General features: G+C 64.0%; 2 protein-coding genes across 11 annotated transcripts in view; one reads left to right on the forward strand and one right to left on the reverse strand.

The window, feature by feature from the left end:
- Nucleotides 1-47: 47 nt before the first annotated feature.
- GGA3 (golgi associated, gamma adaptin ear containing, ARF binding protein 3) lies at nucleotides 48-15183 on the forward strand. 3 transcript variants are annotated; one of them, XR_011383357.1, is made up of 17 exons: nucleotides 48-185; nucleotides 7822-7906; nucleotides 8000-8075; nucleotides 9073-9171; nucleotides 9949-10072; nucleotides 10313-10416; nucleotides 10503-10583; nucleotides 10816-10953; nucleotides 11258-11339; nucleotides 11420-11536; nucleotides 11773-12018; nucleotides 12359-12429; nucleotides 12672-12967; nucleotides 13097-13278; nucleotides 13495-13599; nucleotides 13728-13838; nucleotides 13933-15183. XR_011383357.1 is itself a non-coding variant. In XM_002722943.5 (17 exons), exons 1-17 carry the CDS (start codon nucleotides 146-148, stop codon nucleotides 14041-14043), a joined length of 2133 nt encoding a protein of 710 aa, XP_002722989.2. In that variant the 5' UTR covers nucleotides 48-145; the 3' UTR covers nucleotides 14044-15183. The 3 variants fall into 3 exon arrangements, 2 of the variants coding, with proteins under 2 accessions (XP_002722989.2, XP_069916420.1); XM_002722943.5 differs by having other exon boundaries at nucleotides 13430-13599; XM_070060319.1 differs by lacking the exon at nucleotides 48-185 and adding an exon at nucleotides 1057-1075 and having other exon boundaries at nucleotides 13430-13599.
- Nucleotides 15184-15449: 266 nt separating this feature from the next.
- NUP85 (nucleoporin 85) overlaps nucleotides 15450-16456 on the reverse strand; it is a 34709-nt gene continuing 33702 nt past the window's right edge. For 7 of the 8 annotated variants that reach the window (XM_051838395.2, XM_070060320.1, XM_002722945.5 and 4 more), the window contains 2 exons: nucleotides 16086-16187; nucleotides 15450-15598 (listed from right to left, as the gene is read on the reverse strand). In XM_051838395.2, coding sequence (XP_051694355.1) covers nucleotides 15497-15598; nucleotides 16086-16187 — 204 coding nt within the window. In that variant the 3' untranslated portion in view covers nucleotides 15450-15496. Of the gene's footprint in view, nucleotides 15623-15669; nucleotides 16188-16456 lie in introns of all 8 variants that reach the window. The other variant, XR_011383358.1, reaches the window with a different exon arrangement.

Consider the following 16456-nt stretch of genomic DNA (forward strand, 5'->3'; position numbering starts at 1 on the left):
GTCCTCTCGAAATCAGCGGCGGCCCGGCACTGCCGCCGGGGTCGCCGCTCGCGCCTCTCAGGCCCCCATGCAGGCCCCGCCCCGCGCGGCTCGCGCGGCCTCTCGCGAGACTTAGGGCGGCGGGGCCGCCCCGGGCGCCTGCAATATGGCGGAGGCGGAAGGAGAGAGCTTGGAGTCTTGGCTGAGTGAGTACCCGCGGCCTCCTGGGCCCTGTCCTCGAGCCGCCGAGCCGTCCCTGTCCTCATCCCGCGACCCCTCCCCTGGCCCCGCGGCGGCGCCGCCTGGCAGCTCGCGCCTGGCCGCCATCCCGCCGCGAGCATCCCGCGATCACGCCCCTCCCCGCCCGGCCGCCCCGCACTGCCTGGGCTGCGGCGAGTCCTCCCGCTCCCGCGCGCGGCTGCCGGGCCGCGGCTTCGAGCAGAGCGACAGCCGGGTCCTCCGTGCATGGCGCTTTGGGAGCGGGCGGTGGGGCCGCGCCGGGCCTGGGCTCCGGGTCCCCCGGGTCCCCCTCCGGCTTGGGCCTGAAGCTTCGCGGAGTGGCGAGTGCTGCAGCCTCCGGGCTGTGACCGTGTGCTCCTCGGAGGTGACTCCTTCGCCCGGGCCGAGTGCTTGAAGGGACGAGAGTTTTGCTTTTTGCAGAGAGAGCGCTGCCAGAGGCCTTTCTCCCAGAGTGGCTGCACACGGCCGAATTGGTGTCGGGGACCCCTGGCCGCCCCCGCACCGACGCTGCAAGGAGATGGGTGCGGCTGAGGCGGCCTGGAGCCGTGGGCCCCGCGGCGCTGCAGGAACCGCCAGGAGGGAGCTGGGGCGGTGGGCTGGAGCCCGTGGCGGCCTCTGGGGCAGCAGCAGACGGGAGGTGGGCTGAGTGCTGCCGTGTGTGGGGTCGTCTGGGTCCTTGGAGCCCACGCCGCTTTCTCCGATGGCCCGATCTTCCGTATCGGAAGCCCTCCCTCCTGGGGAGGTTGACCCAGGCTTGCAGCAGCAGAAAGGGAGAGACCGGTTGGAAGACACGTGAAACCCGCAGGTGCGCGCGGCCGCCGAGGCCCGGAGCTGCTCGCGCGGCTCGCTTCTTTAGGTTCGTTTGCGAGGGCGCCTTTGGTGCCCTGGGTAAGGTGCCTCTTGGCCCCGTCTGTCCTGAGGCGCGTGGGTGTGTGTTGGCTCGGCCCCGGATTGCTGCTTCGTGCTGGTGCGCGCCCCGGGAGGCAGCAGGTGATGGTTTTCGGGGGTGGGGGTCCCTGCGGGGTGGAAGACCCAGAGTGAGTTCCCCTCCTGGCTTCAGCCTGGCACAGCCCCAGCCGTTGCGGGGAACCCACCCACCTGGATGTACCCGCGGTGGGGTTAGCTGAGTTCGCAGGTGCTGATGGGCGGAGTGTAGCCGGTGGGTGGAGTTACATGCAGGGTCGGGGTAGATGAGTTACATGCAGGGTGGGGGTAGATGAGTTACATGCAGGGTGGGGGTAGATGAGTTACATGCAGGGTGGGGGGTAGATGAGTTACATGCAGGGTGGGGGTAGATGGGTTACATGCAGGGTGTAGATGGGTTACATGCAGGGTGTAGTGGGTAGGTGGGGTCTTGTTCTGAGGCAGGAGCCCTCAGCTCAGTGTGAGGCAGTGTCCATGGTAGCTGTAGGGGCTACAGGTGAGACCGGCCTGCGGAGTGTTGTCCCCAGCTGTGTTGGGGTTGCTTCCAGCCCCGCCCTCTGCCCGCCCTCGGCGCTCCCGGGAACCGGGAACCGTGGTAACAATGGACCGCTGCCTGGGGCCTCGCTTCCCCTGCTCGCCCGGGTTATTGCAGCAGCTTCCCCTTGGCCCAGGGCCAGCGCGATCAGTTCTGCATTCTGCTCCTAGCCGGGCACTTGGGCACTTGCGCTCCTCAGGCCCAGTGCTGGCCCCCACGCCCGCCCCCCACGCCCCGCCCCTTCCCAGGAGCCCTTCTCCCCTTGCTGAGCTAAATGCCTCAGATGCCTCTCCCTGCGGCGCCTCCTGATGACCTCAGCCCTCTAAGCCCGCCCTCCGTCTGTCCGTCAGTGTGACAAGCACCTGCTCCGGGAGGGGTCGGCTGCCTTCCCTCGGGTGCAGGCAGGGGAAGTGCGGGGATGCGGATCCTTTCCTCAGGGAGGGGGACCAGGGGCGGGAGAGGGCTCTGGAGGAGGCGGCCTCAGAGGCTGGGGAAGCTGCCCAAGGAAGCCTGGTTGGCGCTGCGGCGGGGACCAGACAGCAGCAGAGGCGGCGGCCGGCCAAGCTGGGATCGCGGCTGCAGGACGGTGGCCCTCCCTCCCATCAGGAGGGCACGTGTTTTAGGGGGGCGGCTTAGAGTAGAGCTCGGGACGCAAGTGGGCGCACGGCAAGGGCTTCAGGACTGGTGGGGGTGGGTCAGGAGAAAAGGGGTCCTTTCCAGCCTGGGGCTGGGGCTGGGGCGCGGGAGCGCTCAGAAGTCAGGTGGGGCCGGGGCTCGGGCCGCCTCCGTCGCTGGGTGCCTTTGAGGCCTTGCTGCCGCGCCTGGGAAAGCCACAGGTGATGGCCCAGCTGCTTGGGCCCCGCCACCCACGTGGGAGACCCTGTGCCCCTCCTGCTTCAGCCTGCCTGTCGTGGCCGTTTGGGGAGTCAACCGGTAGATGAAGGTCTCTCTGGCTCTCCCTCCGCTGCAGCCAGGGTCAGGAGCTCAGTCCAGCCTCCCACAGTGGTGGTGAGGAAGCAGGTTCACCGGGTGTGTGCTAGCGGGCAGCTGGGACCAGAGTCAGTGTCAGACTCGGGCAGTCCAGTGTGGGACTCGGACGTCTTTTTTTTTTTAATCATTGAAGAGATGGGTCTCCCATCCGCTGGTTCACTCCGCAGGCGACTGTAATGGCCCGGGCTGGGTCAGACAAGCCAGGAGCTTCCTCCAGGTGTCCCACGTGGGTGCCATCTTCTGCTTTTCCCAGGCCGTTAGCATAGCGCTGCATGGGAAGTGGAGCAGCCGGGACAAGAACCAGCGCCCACAGGGATGCTGGTGTGGCAGGTGGCGGCTTCCCCTGCTACGTCAAGACGAACCACTAGGCCCGACGCCTGCTCTTGGAGTGGCTCCTGCTAGAGCGGGAAGTCGGGAAGGAGTGGAGCTCGCTCTTTGACTCACTTCTGCGCCACGTCACACTTCCTCACTGTCAGCCTCCCGCACGGTCTCTCTGCTTGTGCTTTGCCGCGGCCCCTGCGGGGTCTGGCCTGCGTGTGCGCAGAGACGGGCGGGGGCCCTCGGCTCCCTTTGCAGCCCGTCCTCGGGTCTGCTCGCTTTCTGAGTCACCTGCCTGTCAGAACGGGGGCGTCGGTGCCGTTCCTGTCCCTGCCTGCCATTTTGGGCTCCCCTGGAGAGGAATTGAGCAGAAAACGCGAGCAGGAGGTCTGGAAGCACAGGACCAGAGGGAGGCTGGAGCCCGGAGTCGGAGCGGAGCCCCGAGGGGGCGGGGTCTGCGCCGCATCGCCTGTGGCCCCGCTGAAGGAGGGTGGCGGGCTCCGAGAGAGCCGGCGGCCCCCGAGGCTCCTTCCAGCCCCCGGCGGGGCGGGGAGCCGGCCGCAGAGCGCAGGAGACCGGCGGGAGTGGAGCGAGGCAGGGCTCTGCTGTGTGCGCGGGGCTCCCGGGGACTCGGGGGGAGGAGCGAGATTCCAGGGCAGCTGCCACAGAGGAAAGGAGGCGGGGGTTTTGTGGAAGCAGAAGCGCCTGGCGGGCGGCGGGCGAGTGTCCCCGTTGCCTGTCCCGTGGGGGCAGTACGGGCGCTGTTCTCAGGATGCGCCGGGGCGGTCAGGCTCCTCAGACCCTCCTGTGTGGCCTGCAGCGTGCCGGTGTCCCGTGAAAGCGTTCAGTATCTCACGATGGGGCTCGGCTGTGGAGGCGCCAACACCGGCGGGAGGGGGAGCCGGGAGCTCGCGCGGCGCTGCCGGCGGGGTTGCCGGGCGTTGCTTTCCGAATGGCCTCCCCGCTGCAGGAATCTCCCTGCTCAGGGCGCTTGCTAATTCTCCTTCAGGATGGGACACACACCTTCCTCTCACCAGGACCCTAACCCCTCAGAAGCAGCCCTTTTGCAGCCAGGCAGGCGCAGCCCCGCCCGGGTCGCGGCTCCCACGGGCCCCTAGCGCCTCCCTGTGCCGCGGGGCGGGTTCTGCTCGGAGCCCCAGAGCTCTGTTCCAGCAGAGGCACTGCGGGCCCAGTTAGGTCTGGGCGCTCAGCTGGTTTCTTTCTGGTTCATTTGGACCACATTCTCTGAAGGCAGAGAGCAACAGAGAAGGGAGGGGCAGGGGGAGATCTTCCACCCCTGGGTCACGCCCCAGACGCTGCAAGAGCTGGGCCTGGGCCAGGCTGCAGCCAGGAGTCAGGAGCTCCGTCAGGGTCCCCACGAGGGAGGTGGGGCCCTCTGCTGCCTCCCAGGCGGGAGCTAAGCATAGGGGCCAGGGCTCGAACCGTGGGATGGCCGCATTGCGAGCAGCGGCTTAACCCACTGTGCCACGACCCTGGCCAGCTAGTGTTTTTTCAAGTTAGGAAAACACCGGTGGTCGTGAGAACCAGAACCCAGGAGCTTGTAACAGCACGCCTGGTCAGCGGGGGCTCTGTCATCTGCTCTTAGCCTGTGCGTGAGTGTTTCAGAGGATGTGCCATCTGCAACTTTGCTGTCTTCCCAAGCTCAGGCAGGACATTTAGCAAACAGCCCGAGCGTTCTCTGCAGGAGGTGGACTGCGACCCCAACCAGACGGGCCCGCGCGGCGCAGCCCTCAGCTGGGCCACCCTCTGAAAGCACAGGTGCTGGGCAGCGGAGGAGGCCCCGAACCACGCGTCAGAGAACTGTTAGCACCTGGACTTCTTTCTTTTGTAAAAAAGCTTTATTCATTCATTTGAAAGGCAGAGTTAGAGGAAGAACTCTTCCATCCTCAGATGGCCGCAACAGCCGGAGCTGGGCCGATCCGGAGCCAGGAGCCAGGAGCCAGGAGCTTCTTCCGGGTCTCCCACGTGGGTGCAGGGGCCCAAGGACTTGGGCCAACCTTTGCAGCTTTCCCAGGCGCATTAGCAGAAGCTGGGTCAGAAGTGGAGCAGCCGGGACCCGAACTGGTACCCACATGGGATGCCAGCACCACGGGCAGTGGCTTCAGCTGCTACGCTGCGGTACCGACCCCGAGCACCTGGGTTGTAAGCCTTCGGTGACCCTCTGATACCTTCCCAGCGTTTGCCTCTCACTTGACTGTGGAGGCCGTCTGAACTTGAGGCCACGGGAAGGGGCGTTTAGCCTCCTGTGTCTCTGGGCCGGTGTCGCGTAGCGGGTGAGAGACTCCCGAGACTCCTAGTGGAGCGTCTGGGTTCGCTCTCTGGCTCCTGACTCCAGCTTCTGCCGATGCAGACCCCAGGAGGCCGTAGTGATGGCTCTGCTGATCGGGTTCTTGCCACCCAAGTGGGAGGCTGGGACCGAGTTTCCCCTCACCCAGCCGTAGACCAGCTACCCACTGCGGGCGCTGGGAGTGAGCCAGCAGTGGGGGCTCTGTCTGCCTCTCAGAACAGAACAAAGCGTGGTGCTGGTACGAAGCCAGGGAAGCCAGGGTCCTGTTTTGCAGTCCAGGGTGAGACGGACAGCCCGGATGGCCTGAAGGGTCTGCACAGCTGAGGCCTGCAGTGATGAGCCGTGCTGCAACTTCACAGGCGTTAACGCACCAGGAAAGTTGCGTCCTGAAAAATCTCTTTGTAGAGCATGTGTGAGTTTGTGTGTTTTTTGTATATCCTGCTGATGAGGAACCTTTGGCCCAGGGGCCATCGGAAGTCTTGCAGACTGGTTTGGTCTGGCCCCACCAAGGTAGCCGCATGTGGGACTCAAAATTCAGTGAGGCTATAGCAGGCTGATTTTTAAGTTGATTGATCTGTATGGCCCGCAGTGATGTTATAAATATCCAGCTGGCCCTGGGCAGAAAAAGTCCCCTAATGTCCAGCCTGACTCCAGTTTGTCTAGGAAATACTTTAACAGATTTCATTATTTGGAAGACAGAGGTAGAGACCGAGAGAGGCTGTCCACTGTTCACTCCTTCACTGCTTTTCCAGCTGCGTAAACAGGGAGTGCACTGGAAGTGGAGCAGCCAGGACTCAAACCGACGCTCACGCTGTGCCAGTAACCAAGACAGCAGCTTCCCCTGCTGCACCAGGATGCTGCCTGACACTTTGTTTTTTAAAGATTTACTCACTTGAGAGAGAACTTCGTCTGCTGGCTCACTCACCAAGCACCTGCGGCCACCAGGGCTGAGCCAGGATCCCGTTTGGTCTCCCACGTGGGTGCAGAGGCCCAAACACTGGGGCGTCTTCCACTGCGTCAGGAGTGTGGCACAGCGGGTGAAGCCGCCGCCTACAACACCAGCGTCCCACATGGGTGCCGGCTTGAGGCCTGGCTGCTCCACCTCCCATCAGTTCCCTGCTAATGGTCTGGGAAAAGCAATGGAGGATGGCTCAAGTGTTTGTGCCCCTGCTCCCCACGTGGGAGACTCAGAAGAGGCTCCTGGCTCCTGGCTTTGGCCCGGCCCAGCCTTAGCTGTTTGCAGCCATCTGGGGAATGAACCAGCAGATGGCAGATCTCTCTCCCCTCTTTCTCTTTCTAACTCTGACTTTCAAATAAATAAGTGGAGCAGCGGGGGCTAGAACCAGTGCTCATATGGGAACTCATTATGGGATGCCGGTGTCACAAGCAGCAGCTTAGCCCTTTGCACCACAGCACTGGGCCTAGGCTGTCCCTGGGTTCCTGCTGTCCCTACTTGGGTCTTTCTGTGTGCATACAGTCATAGCCAAACAACAGCGGTGTGTCTGAGAAACGTGAGGCCAGGCAGCTGACATCCTGGAGTGGACTCACGCCCAGGACTGCTTCAGCATCCCTCGCCGTAGACTCTTTATTTTTAAATATTTATTTCTTTATTTGAAAGGCAGAGTTACAGAGAGGCAGAGAGAGAGCACGAGCGAGTGGTCTTCCATCCGCTGTCCACTCCCCAGATGGCCGCAACGGCCAGAGCTGAGCCAGGCTGAAGCCAGGAGCCAGGAGCTTCTTCCGGGTCTCCCACACGGGTGCAGGGGCCTAAGGCCTTGGGCCATCTTCTACTGCTCTCCCAGGCCACAGCAGGGAGCTGCGTCGGAAGTGGAGCAGCCGGGACTTGAACTGGCGCCCATATGGGATGCCAGCACTGCAGGCTGGGGCTTTACCCGCTATGCCACAGCGCTGGCCCCGGCCGTAGACTCTTAGGGGACGGGACCTCTGTTGTATGTGCCTTCCGTCTTTGCCTAAAGCATCGTTAGGTGGTTTGTGAGTGAACCTGTCACCTGTGTCTGTGTTTTCCCATTGATCCTGATCAAGTTCCATGTGGCTGAGAATGTTTCATTTTCAGCTGTAACTTTCACAAAACTGGACATTTGCCTTGAGTTAGAGAAGAAATTAGGATTTTTTTTTTTTTTTTTAATTTGAAAGTAAGAGTTACAGAGAGAGAGGTCGATCTTCTGTCCTCTGGCTCACTCCCCAGGTGGCCGCAACAGCTAGGCCTTGGCCAGGCCCAAGCCAGCAGCTGCATCTGGGACGCCCACATGGTGTCAGGGGCCAAAGCACTCGGGCCATCTTGCACTGCTCTCCCAGGCCGCTGACGGAGCTGGGTCGGTAGTAGAGCAGCTGGGACGCAGACCGGCACCCATATGCGAAGCCCGCATCACAGGAGGTGGCTTTACCCGCTACGCTCCAACACCGGCCCCTGGAAGCAAACTAAAACTTTGCCTAAAAATTGTGGCTAAAACTTTGCGTTTCGTCCTCCTTGCTTCCGTAACACTTGACCTCTTTGTTCTGTCCTAAGATAAAGCCACCAATCCTTCCAACCGCCAGGAGGACTGGGAATACATCATTGGCTTCTGTGATCAGATCAACAAAGAGCTTGAAGGGTGAGAGCTGGCTGGCAAGGTGAAAGACTGGCCACTGGCGTGCCAAGAGGCCCAGCATCCGGGTACTAACAGTGGGGTCTGCTTGTCCCCCAGGCCACAGATCGCCGTCCGACTGCTTGCCCACAAGATCCAGTCTCCGCAGGAATGGGAGGCGGTCCAGGCCCTGACGGTAGGTCCGCGCCCTCCAGAGATGAGATCCATGCGTCTTCGCCTGCCCGGGCCCTTCCTCGTGCCTCTGTGGGCTCTCGGTAGTACTCAGGCCCAGACATCAGAAAGGCCTGGACAGACCACGTACGTCTAGAACACGTTCAGCTGGCCAGTCCACCGCGTGTGCCGCAGGGCCACGTGAGCCCACGGGCAGGGGTGCTGCTGAGGGTCGGAGCCCAGGGCAGCGGCTTGGTCTCCGAGAGACGCCAGCTGGCTGCGGCGGGGCCAGAGGGAGGGGGTTCCGCTCGGGATGTGCGTGCTGCTCGGGGGCCTCTGGTTCCCCCAAGCCAGAGAGCAGCTGAGCTGCGGGTCCAGGTGCTCCCCTCACTCCCTCTGAGCCCCGGGAAGACGAGAGCAGAGCTGAGTGCTGCCAGGACCCTCTGTCGTGGCCGCTGCGAAGCCAAGGCCTTGCAGCGATTCCCAGCGCTGACTTCTGTCTCGGGACATTGGGCTGGCGCTGCAGGTGTCTGTCTTGCCAGAGGGCAGAGGGCAGGGTGCTGCTGGCCCCAGGCACATGAAGGCAGGGGTGCTGTCAGCCCCCGGCTGTGACCCTGCCTTAGCACCCGGGAGCCGCGGGGGGGCTCTGGGAGGTGCACCCCCCCCCCAAGCTGTGCAGGTGCTCAAGGCACAGGACAGGAGGTGGGGAAGTAAATGAAGGGCAGGAGGAGGAACAGTGTTGCGCCAGTCGGGGCGTGTGGGCCCTGCCCCCGGGCCTGTTTCCTGTGTACAAGATGCACGCACAGTCCTTGAGGGAGACACCACGCAGCGTACCCAGCGCGCCCAGCTGTGGCCATTTGTCCTCCGCGCGGGGTTGGGCTGCGGGGGGTGAGTGAGTCGCGCTGCGCTGTGCTGGCGGAGGCACGGCTCGCCCCGCTGCCTCCCCAGGAGCACCCGCTCACTGCTGTCCGGTCCGGTCCCGGCCCAGAGCCAGCCCTCACGGAGCCCCTCTGTGGCCGCAGGTACTGGAGGCGTGCATGAAGAACTGTGGGAGGAGATTCCATAACGAAGTGGGGAAGTTCCGTTTTCTGAATGAGTTAATCAAAGTCGTCTCCCCAAAGGTCAGTCAGCAGCGGGACCCGGGTGGGTCTCCTGTCTCCCGTCCTGCTCGCTCTCCTGTCCATGCAGCTGAGACCCTGTGCCCTGTCCTTGCAGAGCTAGGCCCTGGAGGGAACAGGCTGACCAAACAGGCCACAGGACCAGGCAGCCTTCTCTGGTGGGCCCCCAGCCTGAATGTGAGAGGTGACACCGCAGAGGCTGGGTGCAGGCCCAGGGGGTGCTGGCAGAGCGAGGGACCTCGGGCTCCTGGCACTGTAGCGGGGACCACCACCTGTTGTGTGCTCAGGGCACCCAGTTGAAGCAAGCGTTCGGAACGCTTCGGCCAAGCCGTGCACAGAAACAGTGGCCGCGTCCCGGCCCCTCCCGGCAGCAGACTATCCGGTGGCTGCAGCCATGCCACCTGTCTCGTGTGCCGCGACACCTGCTGGGGTTTTCTAACGTTATTTATTTTCATCTACTTGAAAGGCAGAGTGAGAGAGAGACATCTCCCACCCACTGGCTCAGGCCCTCCGTCTGGGTCCCTGCGTGGTGGGCAGGAACCCGAGAACCTGTGCCGCCCTCTGCTGCCTCCTGAGCACGTTCGGAGGGAGCTGGCTCGGGGGCTCCGTGGCTGGGACTCCAGCCGGGGCTCCGATATGGGGCGCTGGGCTCTGCACCCCGGCCCCGCTGGCTTTGAGTAGGCTTGTGGGCAGCTACGTCATTGCCGGGAGGAGACCAGGCGGTTCTCTGGGCCTCCCAACTGCGGTTACCAGGTTCTCCCATTCCCTTCTGCCTCTCAGTACCTGGGGGACAGGGTGTCTGAGAAAGTGAAGTCCAAGGTCGTCGAGCTGCTGTACAGCTGGACGCTGGCCCTGCCGGAGGAGGCCAAGGTCAAGGATGCCTACCAGATGCTGAAGAGGCAGGGTACGTGTCCTCGCCTCGGCTGCCCAGGGGGTGCTGGGCCCCCGAGTGCCTCCCTTCCTCTTCCTGCACGGAACAGCGTTTGTCCTCGGGGCAGAGCCAGCTGGCACGTCGGCGGGGTGATGGGTGGTGAGCTCCTCCCCGGCTCCCAGCTGCAGGCTGTCACGGACGTGGCCCTCTGGCCTGAGGAGGGTGACCGGTGCCCAAGCCTGAGCGCACTGTGCCCCCCGCACCCCCTTTCAGGCATCGTGCAGTGCGACCCACCCGTCCCCGTGGACAGGACGCTGATCCCCTCCCCACCACCTCGTCCCAGAAACCCTGTTTTTGATGATGAGGAGAAGTCCAAGGTACAGTACGTGCTGGGGTGGGGGTTTCCCTGGCCTCCGGAGAGGGAGGGTGCTACCTGTCTTCACCTTTAATCTCCCTCTTCCAGCTCTTAGCCAAGCTACTGAGAAGCAAAAATCCAGATGACCTGCAAGAGGCCAACAAGCTCATCAAGTCCATGGTGAAGGAAGTGAGTGCGCCCGGGGCCCGGGGACAGTCCCCCAGACGTGAGGCCCGCCTCGTTCTCCTGCCGCCAGCCCTCACCTGGAGGGACCGAGCTCCCGGGCGTGCAGTGGGGGGCTGGGGCTGCTAACTGCGTTAGGCTTGAGGCCTGTGGTCCCAGGAAGCAGCTGGCGAGGCCTCGGGCCCGTCAGGGGGCAGGGAGGCGGCCCCCTGAGCGCGCTCTGGGTCTCGGTGCGCAGGACGAGGCGCGGGTGCGGAAGGCCACGGAGCGCCTGCACGCCCTGGAGGAGGTGAGCAACAACGTGAAGCTGCTGCAGGAGATGCTGCTGCACTACAGCCACGAGGACTCCTCGGACGGCGACCGGGAGCTCATGAAGGTCGGCCCCGGCCGGGCCCCGCCCGCCCCCGCACTCCCCGCCAACTGTCCTGACGGCCTCGGGCCGTCCGTCGGAGCTTCCCCAGGCCCCTGACGCGGTGGCCAAGCCAGCCCGGAGGCCCTTGCGGCTGTGCCGATGCCTTGGGGACATGGTGTGCTAGCAGCTGGCACCGGGCCTGTGCTGTGGTCCCAGCGCTGGCAGTGACTGACCCTGGCACCTGGGGACGCCCCTCGCTTGCTGGGCGTGAGCACCGACCCGGTGACGGCCGCGGGCCTCTGGGATGTGGACGTCTGGTCTCTTCCAGGAGCTGTTCGATCGGTGTGAGAACAAGAGGCGCACGTTGTTTAAACTGGCCAGCGAGACAGAGGACAACGACAACAGCCTGGGTGAGTGGGAAGCAGAGTCGGCAGGACTAGGAGTTCTGTCGTCACAGCCGGGAGTCAGGAGTCTCTCTCGTCCACTCTAGGCGACATCCTGCAGGCCAGTGACAACCTCTCCCGCGTCATCAGCTCTTACAAAAGAGTTATGGAGGGACAGGCCATCAACGGGGAGGTGGCCGTCTCAACCCTGCCTGACAGCGAAGGTACCTGTCCGGCTCCCGTCCTGAGCCCCCACTCCCTGCCGAGCTGTAGGTGCGGGGGTCCGTGTGCATTCCTGTGGGGCCTGAGGGCTGTCCGCCAGCTTGAGCCCAGGAGACACAGTGCGCATGTCCTGCCTGCCCTTAGCGTGCCCTGGCTCAGGCCCGCAGTTGGAGCCCTAGCTTCCGCCTCCAGGTCTGACCCGTCATTCCTGCCTGTCCTCCCACCCTTGCCTCGTCAGGAAACAGCCTCTCCAGCAACCAAGGCACACTCATCGACCTCGCTGAGTTGGAGACACCAAACAGTGCCTCCCCAGCGGTAGCCCTGGCACCTGCCCCGCCCTCCTCGGATATCCCCGTCCTCCCTCCGCCCCCCCAGACCTCGGCGCCCCTGCGAAGCCGCTCCTCCAGCCACGCCGAGGCCCCCTCGGGGCCCAGCAGCACCAGCAATGCCCTCTCGTTGCTGGACGAGGAGCTGCTCTGCCTGGGTAGGTCCCTCTGGATCCTGGCACAGGCCAGAGCTGCCTGCGGGGCTCGTGGGTGGGAGGCGGGGCAGGGGCAGTCACGGTCAGTGTCCCTGAAGACCACAGGGCAGTCTTCTCAGGCCATGGACCGTGATGCTCTGCTCCCTCTCCTGGGGACCCCCTGACCCTCCAGTGATGACTGAAAGGGATCCTGTCCCTTCCGGTGGCTGCCTGGACGCCTCTCCACGCCTTTACCCGGTGGGGTCACGTGACCCTTCCTTAGCCAGATGAGGTCTGGGGCCGCCCGAACCCGGGGCCGCCCGAACCCAGAGCCGCCTCTGGCAGCACTTCCTTCTGTCCTCAGGCCTCGCTGACCCAGCGCCCAGTGTGCCTCCCAGAGAGTCAGCTGGGAGAAGCCAGTGGCACCTGTTCCAGGTAGGGAAGCCACAGGGACCTCCCTGAGGGCTCGAGCACCCCCACGCCCGGCGTCCTCCTCCCAACCCGTCCCTGCTGCAGTCAGCCAGAGGCTGTGCTGGCTCCGCCCTCCAGCACCTTCTTGACTGGGAACGTGGTGGCCCCAGGGGCTTCTCTGGCCTTGGCGCTGGAGGACTGGCAGGGCTGGAGAGGGGAGCTGGGCCCCTGCCGCTGGCCCTCCAGCCCTTTTCCCTTGCCCACAGAGTGAACGGTGCGACCTGGACTTCTTCAGCCCTAGGCCGGCCACTGGCGCCTGCTGCTCCCCCGAGGGGCCGCTGCTCCAGCCCTCGGTCCCCACCGCCAGCTCTCCCTTCCCAGCTCCTGTGGTCCCGGCCCGCGCTCCTACCCCCAGCGCAGGCTTCTTATTCGCTACTGGACTGGACCCAGCTTTGGCTCTAAAGGCTGAGCCCCAAGCCCCCGAGTACCAAGGCGTAGCTCCCCGGGACAGCGCCCTGCACCACCTGGATGCCCTCGATCAGCTGTTGGAGGAGGCCAAAGTGTAAAATGAATGGGAGAAGAGGTGGGGGTGCCGAAGGTCGGGTCTGCTTACGGCAGAACCAGAGGCCAGGCTGGAAGGCCCGTGTGGTGAGGCTGCGGCTGCTCTCACCTCCTGCCCTTTGTCTCCCAGGACCTCGGGCCTGGCGAAACCCAGTTCCTGCTTTCCCTCCAAGGCTGCTGCCCCCGCTCCGGTCCCCACCAGCACTCCAGCCAGGCCGCTCCCGCCTTTCTCCACGGGGCCAGGCAGCCCTGTGAAAGTGCCCGAGCTCTCCCTGGCCAGCGTCCATGTGCCCCTGGAATCCATCAAGCCTAGTAGGTGCTGGGGCTCGAGCGGGGGAGGGAGTGGGGGTTGTGCAGGCGCTCCTGTGGAGGTTGGCAGACCGAGCCGTCTGCGGGGGCCGGTGTGGCCCCTCCCTGCCTGGCACCTGCAGCTCTTCCTTCACACCCGCGTGCCCTCTTGCAGGCAGTGCCCTTCCCGTGACAGCCTATGATAAAAATGGCTTCCGCATCCTCTTCCACTTTGCCAAGGAATGCCCCCCTGGACGGCCTGACGTGCTGGTGGTGGTGGTGTCCATGCTGAACACAGCTCCCCTGCCGGTCAAGAGCATCGTCCTGCAGGCTGCCGTGCCCAAGGTACCCCGCTCTACTGAACCCCCTGCAGTGAGACCCTCCGGCCAGCAGGTGGCAGTGTGTCCACTGGGAGCAACCTGGTTCCAGCGGGCACCTGCCAGCTCCCCTCACCAGCTTTTCTCACTCCCCAGTCGATGAAAGTGAAGCTGCAGCCGCCCTCTGGAACAGAGCTCTCCCCCTTCAGCCCCGTCCAGCCCCCTGCAGCCATCACCCAGGTCATGCTGCTGGCCAACCCTCTCAAGGTGGGCAGGGGACACCCCAGGGGTTCCACGGACCAGGACTGTCAAGGGAGAGGCCTTCCCCTGGGAGAGAGCTCACCCGTGCCCTCTGTCCTAGGAGAAGGTGCGGCTTCGCTACAGGCTGATGTTCACCCTCGGGGAACAGCTGAGCACGGAGGTGGGCGAGGTCGACCAGTTCCCTCCTGTGGAGCAGTGGGGGAACCTATGACCACAGAGGACGCTGCTTCTCCACTTGGAAGCCAGGCGGGCTGCCCAGGACGGGAGGGCCTGGTCTGGGCTCTGCTCACCCTGGGGACAGCTTGTCGCCGCGACCAGGGGCCTTGGGCCACTGCTGGGAGCCAAGCTGCTGCTGATCTGTCCTCCTGGGGCTCCTAAAAGGACCTGTTTTATCTACCTGTGTGACTCAAAGTGGCCATACACGTGAGGGCGGGCACGGCTGTCCTGGGTTTGGAGCAGGTTTCCCCCTTTTCACGGCCCTCCCCACCGTCCCAGGGAGGGTCTCAAAGGTCAGACTGTGAAGGCACTTCCCTGCAGGCAGGTTCCCCTGCCCCTCCTGGGAGGGGGAGCTGTGTGACTTCCAGGCCGGTCTCCTGTGGGCAGCAGCATCCAGGGACAGCCACCAGGTGGCGCGCCGTGCACCGTGTCCCTGGTGGTGGTGGCCGGCTGTGTCCCACGGACATCACAGCAGAACCCAGAGCCAGTGTAGTGGAGGACATGGTGTCGCCCCTCCCCCAGAAACAGGAACTCGATTGTGTGGGAAGCGTGCCTCCTGCGCGGGCACGGGCCATCCTACTCACTACCTCTTGCTTGGCATGAACTAAACTGCTCCCCTCCCCGCGAAGCCTCTCAGGGGAGAACGGTTCCCACCCGCGTCTGCTTTGGCCTCCCCTCATCCCACCAGTGGCATGCGCCGTGGCGCCCAGGGTTGGACACAGGAGACCTCAGGTCGCATTGCACTAGACCTAGGCCTCTCCACGGCCCCGAGACTGACCGTGCTCTGGCTCCTGAGGGCAGGGTCACTCGTGCTCGCCACCTCAGTGCCGTCTGGCCAGGAGAGAGGACACAGAACCCCCAGCTGCTGTGGCGGCTCGGGAAAGGCCCTCCTGGGTGAGGAGCCCCCCTCCCTGACCCCTGCCGCACCCCCTCGCCGGCTTCAGCAAGCAGGTGTCACTGCTGCCCGAGCACAGCTTCCCAGAGACTGGCCGCGGCCCTGGGAGCACCCAGATCCACGCGGAAGCGGACATTAAATTGTTCACGAGTGTCACCCCACTGGTGAATCACTGCTTCGTGTACTGGACAGGTCAGCCCTGCTGCATGTGCAATAAAAGCATCCCCACCCTCCCTGGAATCCACATCCGGCGTCAGGCCGAGCAGGGCGGGGTAGCCGCCACGTGTGCATCCTAATACAGCCTACGCTGACGTCATTGGTGTCTGCTCCAAAGGCAGACGTTCCTCGCCGCTGCTTTTTAGGAAACTTAACTTGGGGTGTCTTCCCTGAGGAGACGGGGAGAGAGTTCCACATGGAAGAGAATACAGAACTAGCGTTTTCCTCAGGTTCAGAGGAAACCTAGACTAAAAACTCCCTGGCCCGCCTCTGCAAGAACATGCCTTGTATTTGCAAAGGAAAGCATTTATTCCTTTAGAAGTCCATGCACACGGCCTCAGGACCCTCCCAGGGAGCCTTCTCTCACAATGGCCCGAGCCAGGTTTCGAGCCAGAGCGAGTCTCAGCATCTCCACTTTGGTGGTCTCCACGTCGTCCTCCTACAGAGCAGAGCCAGCATGAGGCTCAGCAGACGTGCTGCTCACAGCCTCCCAAAGGGAGGGACAGCAGCTTCCGGCACTCGGGGGACCGCCAGGGCAAACATTCCGGGCCGGCGCTGCGGCTCACTAGGCTAATCCTCCGCCTTGCAGCGTCGGCACACCGGGTTCTAGTCCCGGTCGGGGTGCCCGATTCTGTCCCGGTTGCCCCTCTTCCAGGCCAGCTCTCTGCTGTGGCCAGGGAGTACAGTGGAGGATGGCCCAGGTGCTTGGGCCCTGCACCCCATGGGAGACCAGACGCACTTGGCTCCCGGCTTCGGATCGGCACAGTGGGCCGGCTGTAGCAGCCATTTGGGGGGTGAACCAATGGAAGGAAGACCTTTCTCCTCATCTCTCTCACTGTCCAACTCAAAAACTTGGGGGGGGGGACATTCCAATGACTCCTCTGGAGTCACCCCCATGTTGGCACAGGGAGGGAAGTGGACATTACCTCCAGTCGCTGGGCATCAGGCTCTGCGCGCGCTGGCCTCCCTGAGGTCAAGTCCTCCAGGCACCGCATCAGCTCGTATGTCTGTTCTGCTGAGAAAATCACCTGGGGGGAGAGGCTGCGTCACCCGGCTGCTCCCCAGGGTGCTTCCGCACACGCCAGGTCCTGGCACGGCCCTGGTGCTTCGAGGACGGAGCCCAGGAGGGAGCAGCTTCCTAGCCTCACTCCAGGGCTGGAGCGAGCGTCGCTGGTGACAGCTGCTACGTTTCAAAGGGAGTCGCTGTCTTCCTGTGAACACTGGACCCCACAGCGGGTGCTCGTGGTCACTCAGGAAGCGGCTCGGGCACGGGCGCGGCCAGACGAGGGGCTCAGGA

This window comes from Oryctolagus cuniculus, chromosome 17, assembly GCF_964237555.1.
Source record: "Oryctolagus cuniculus chromosome 17, mOryCun1.1, whole genome shotgun sequence".
NCBI lineage: Eukaryota > Metazoa > Chordata > Mammalia > Lagomorpha > Leporidae > Oryctolagus > Oryctolagus cuniculus.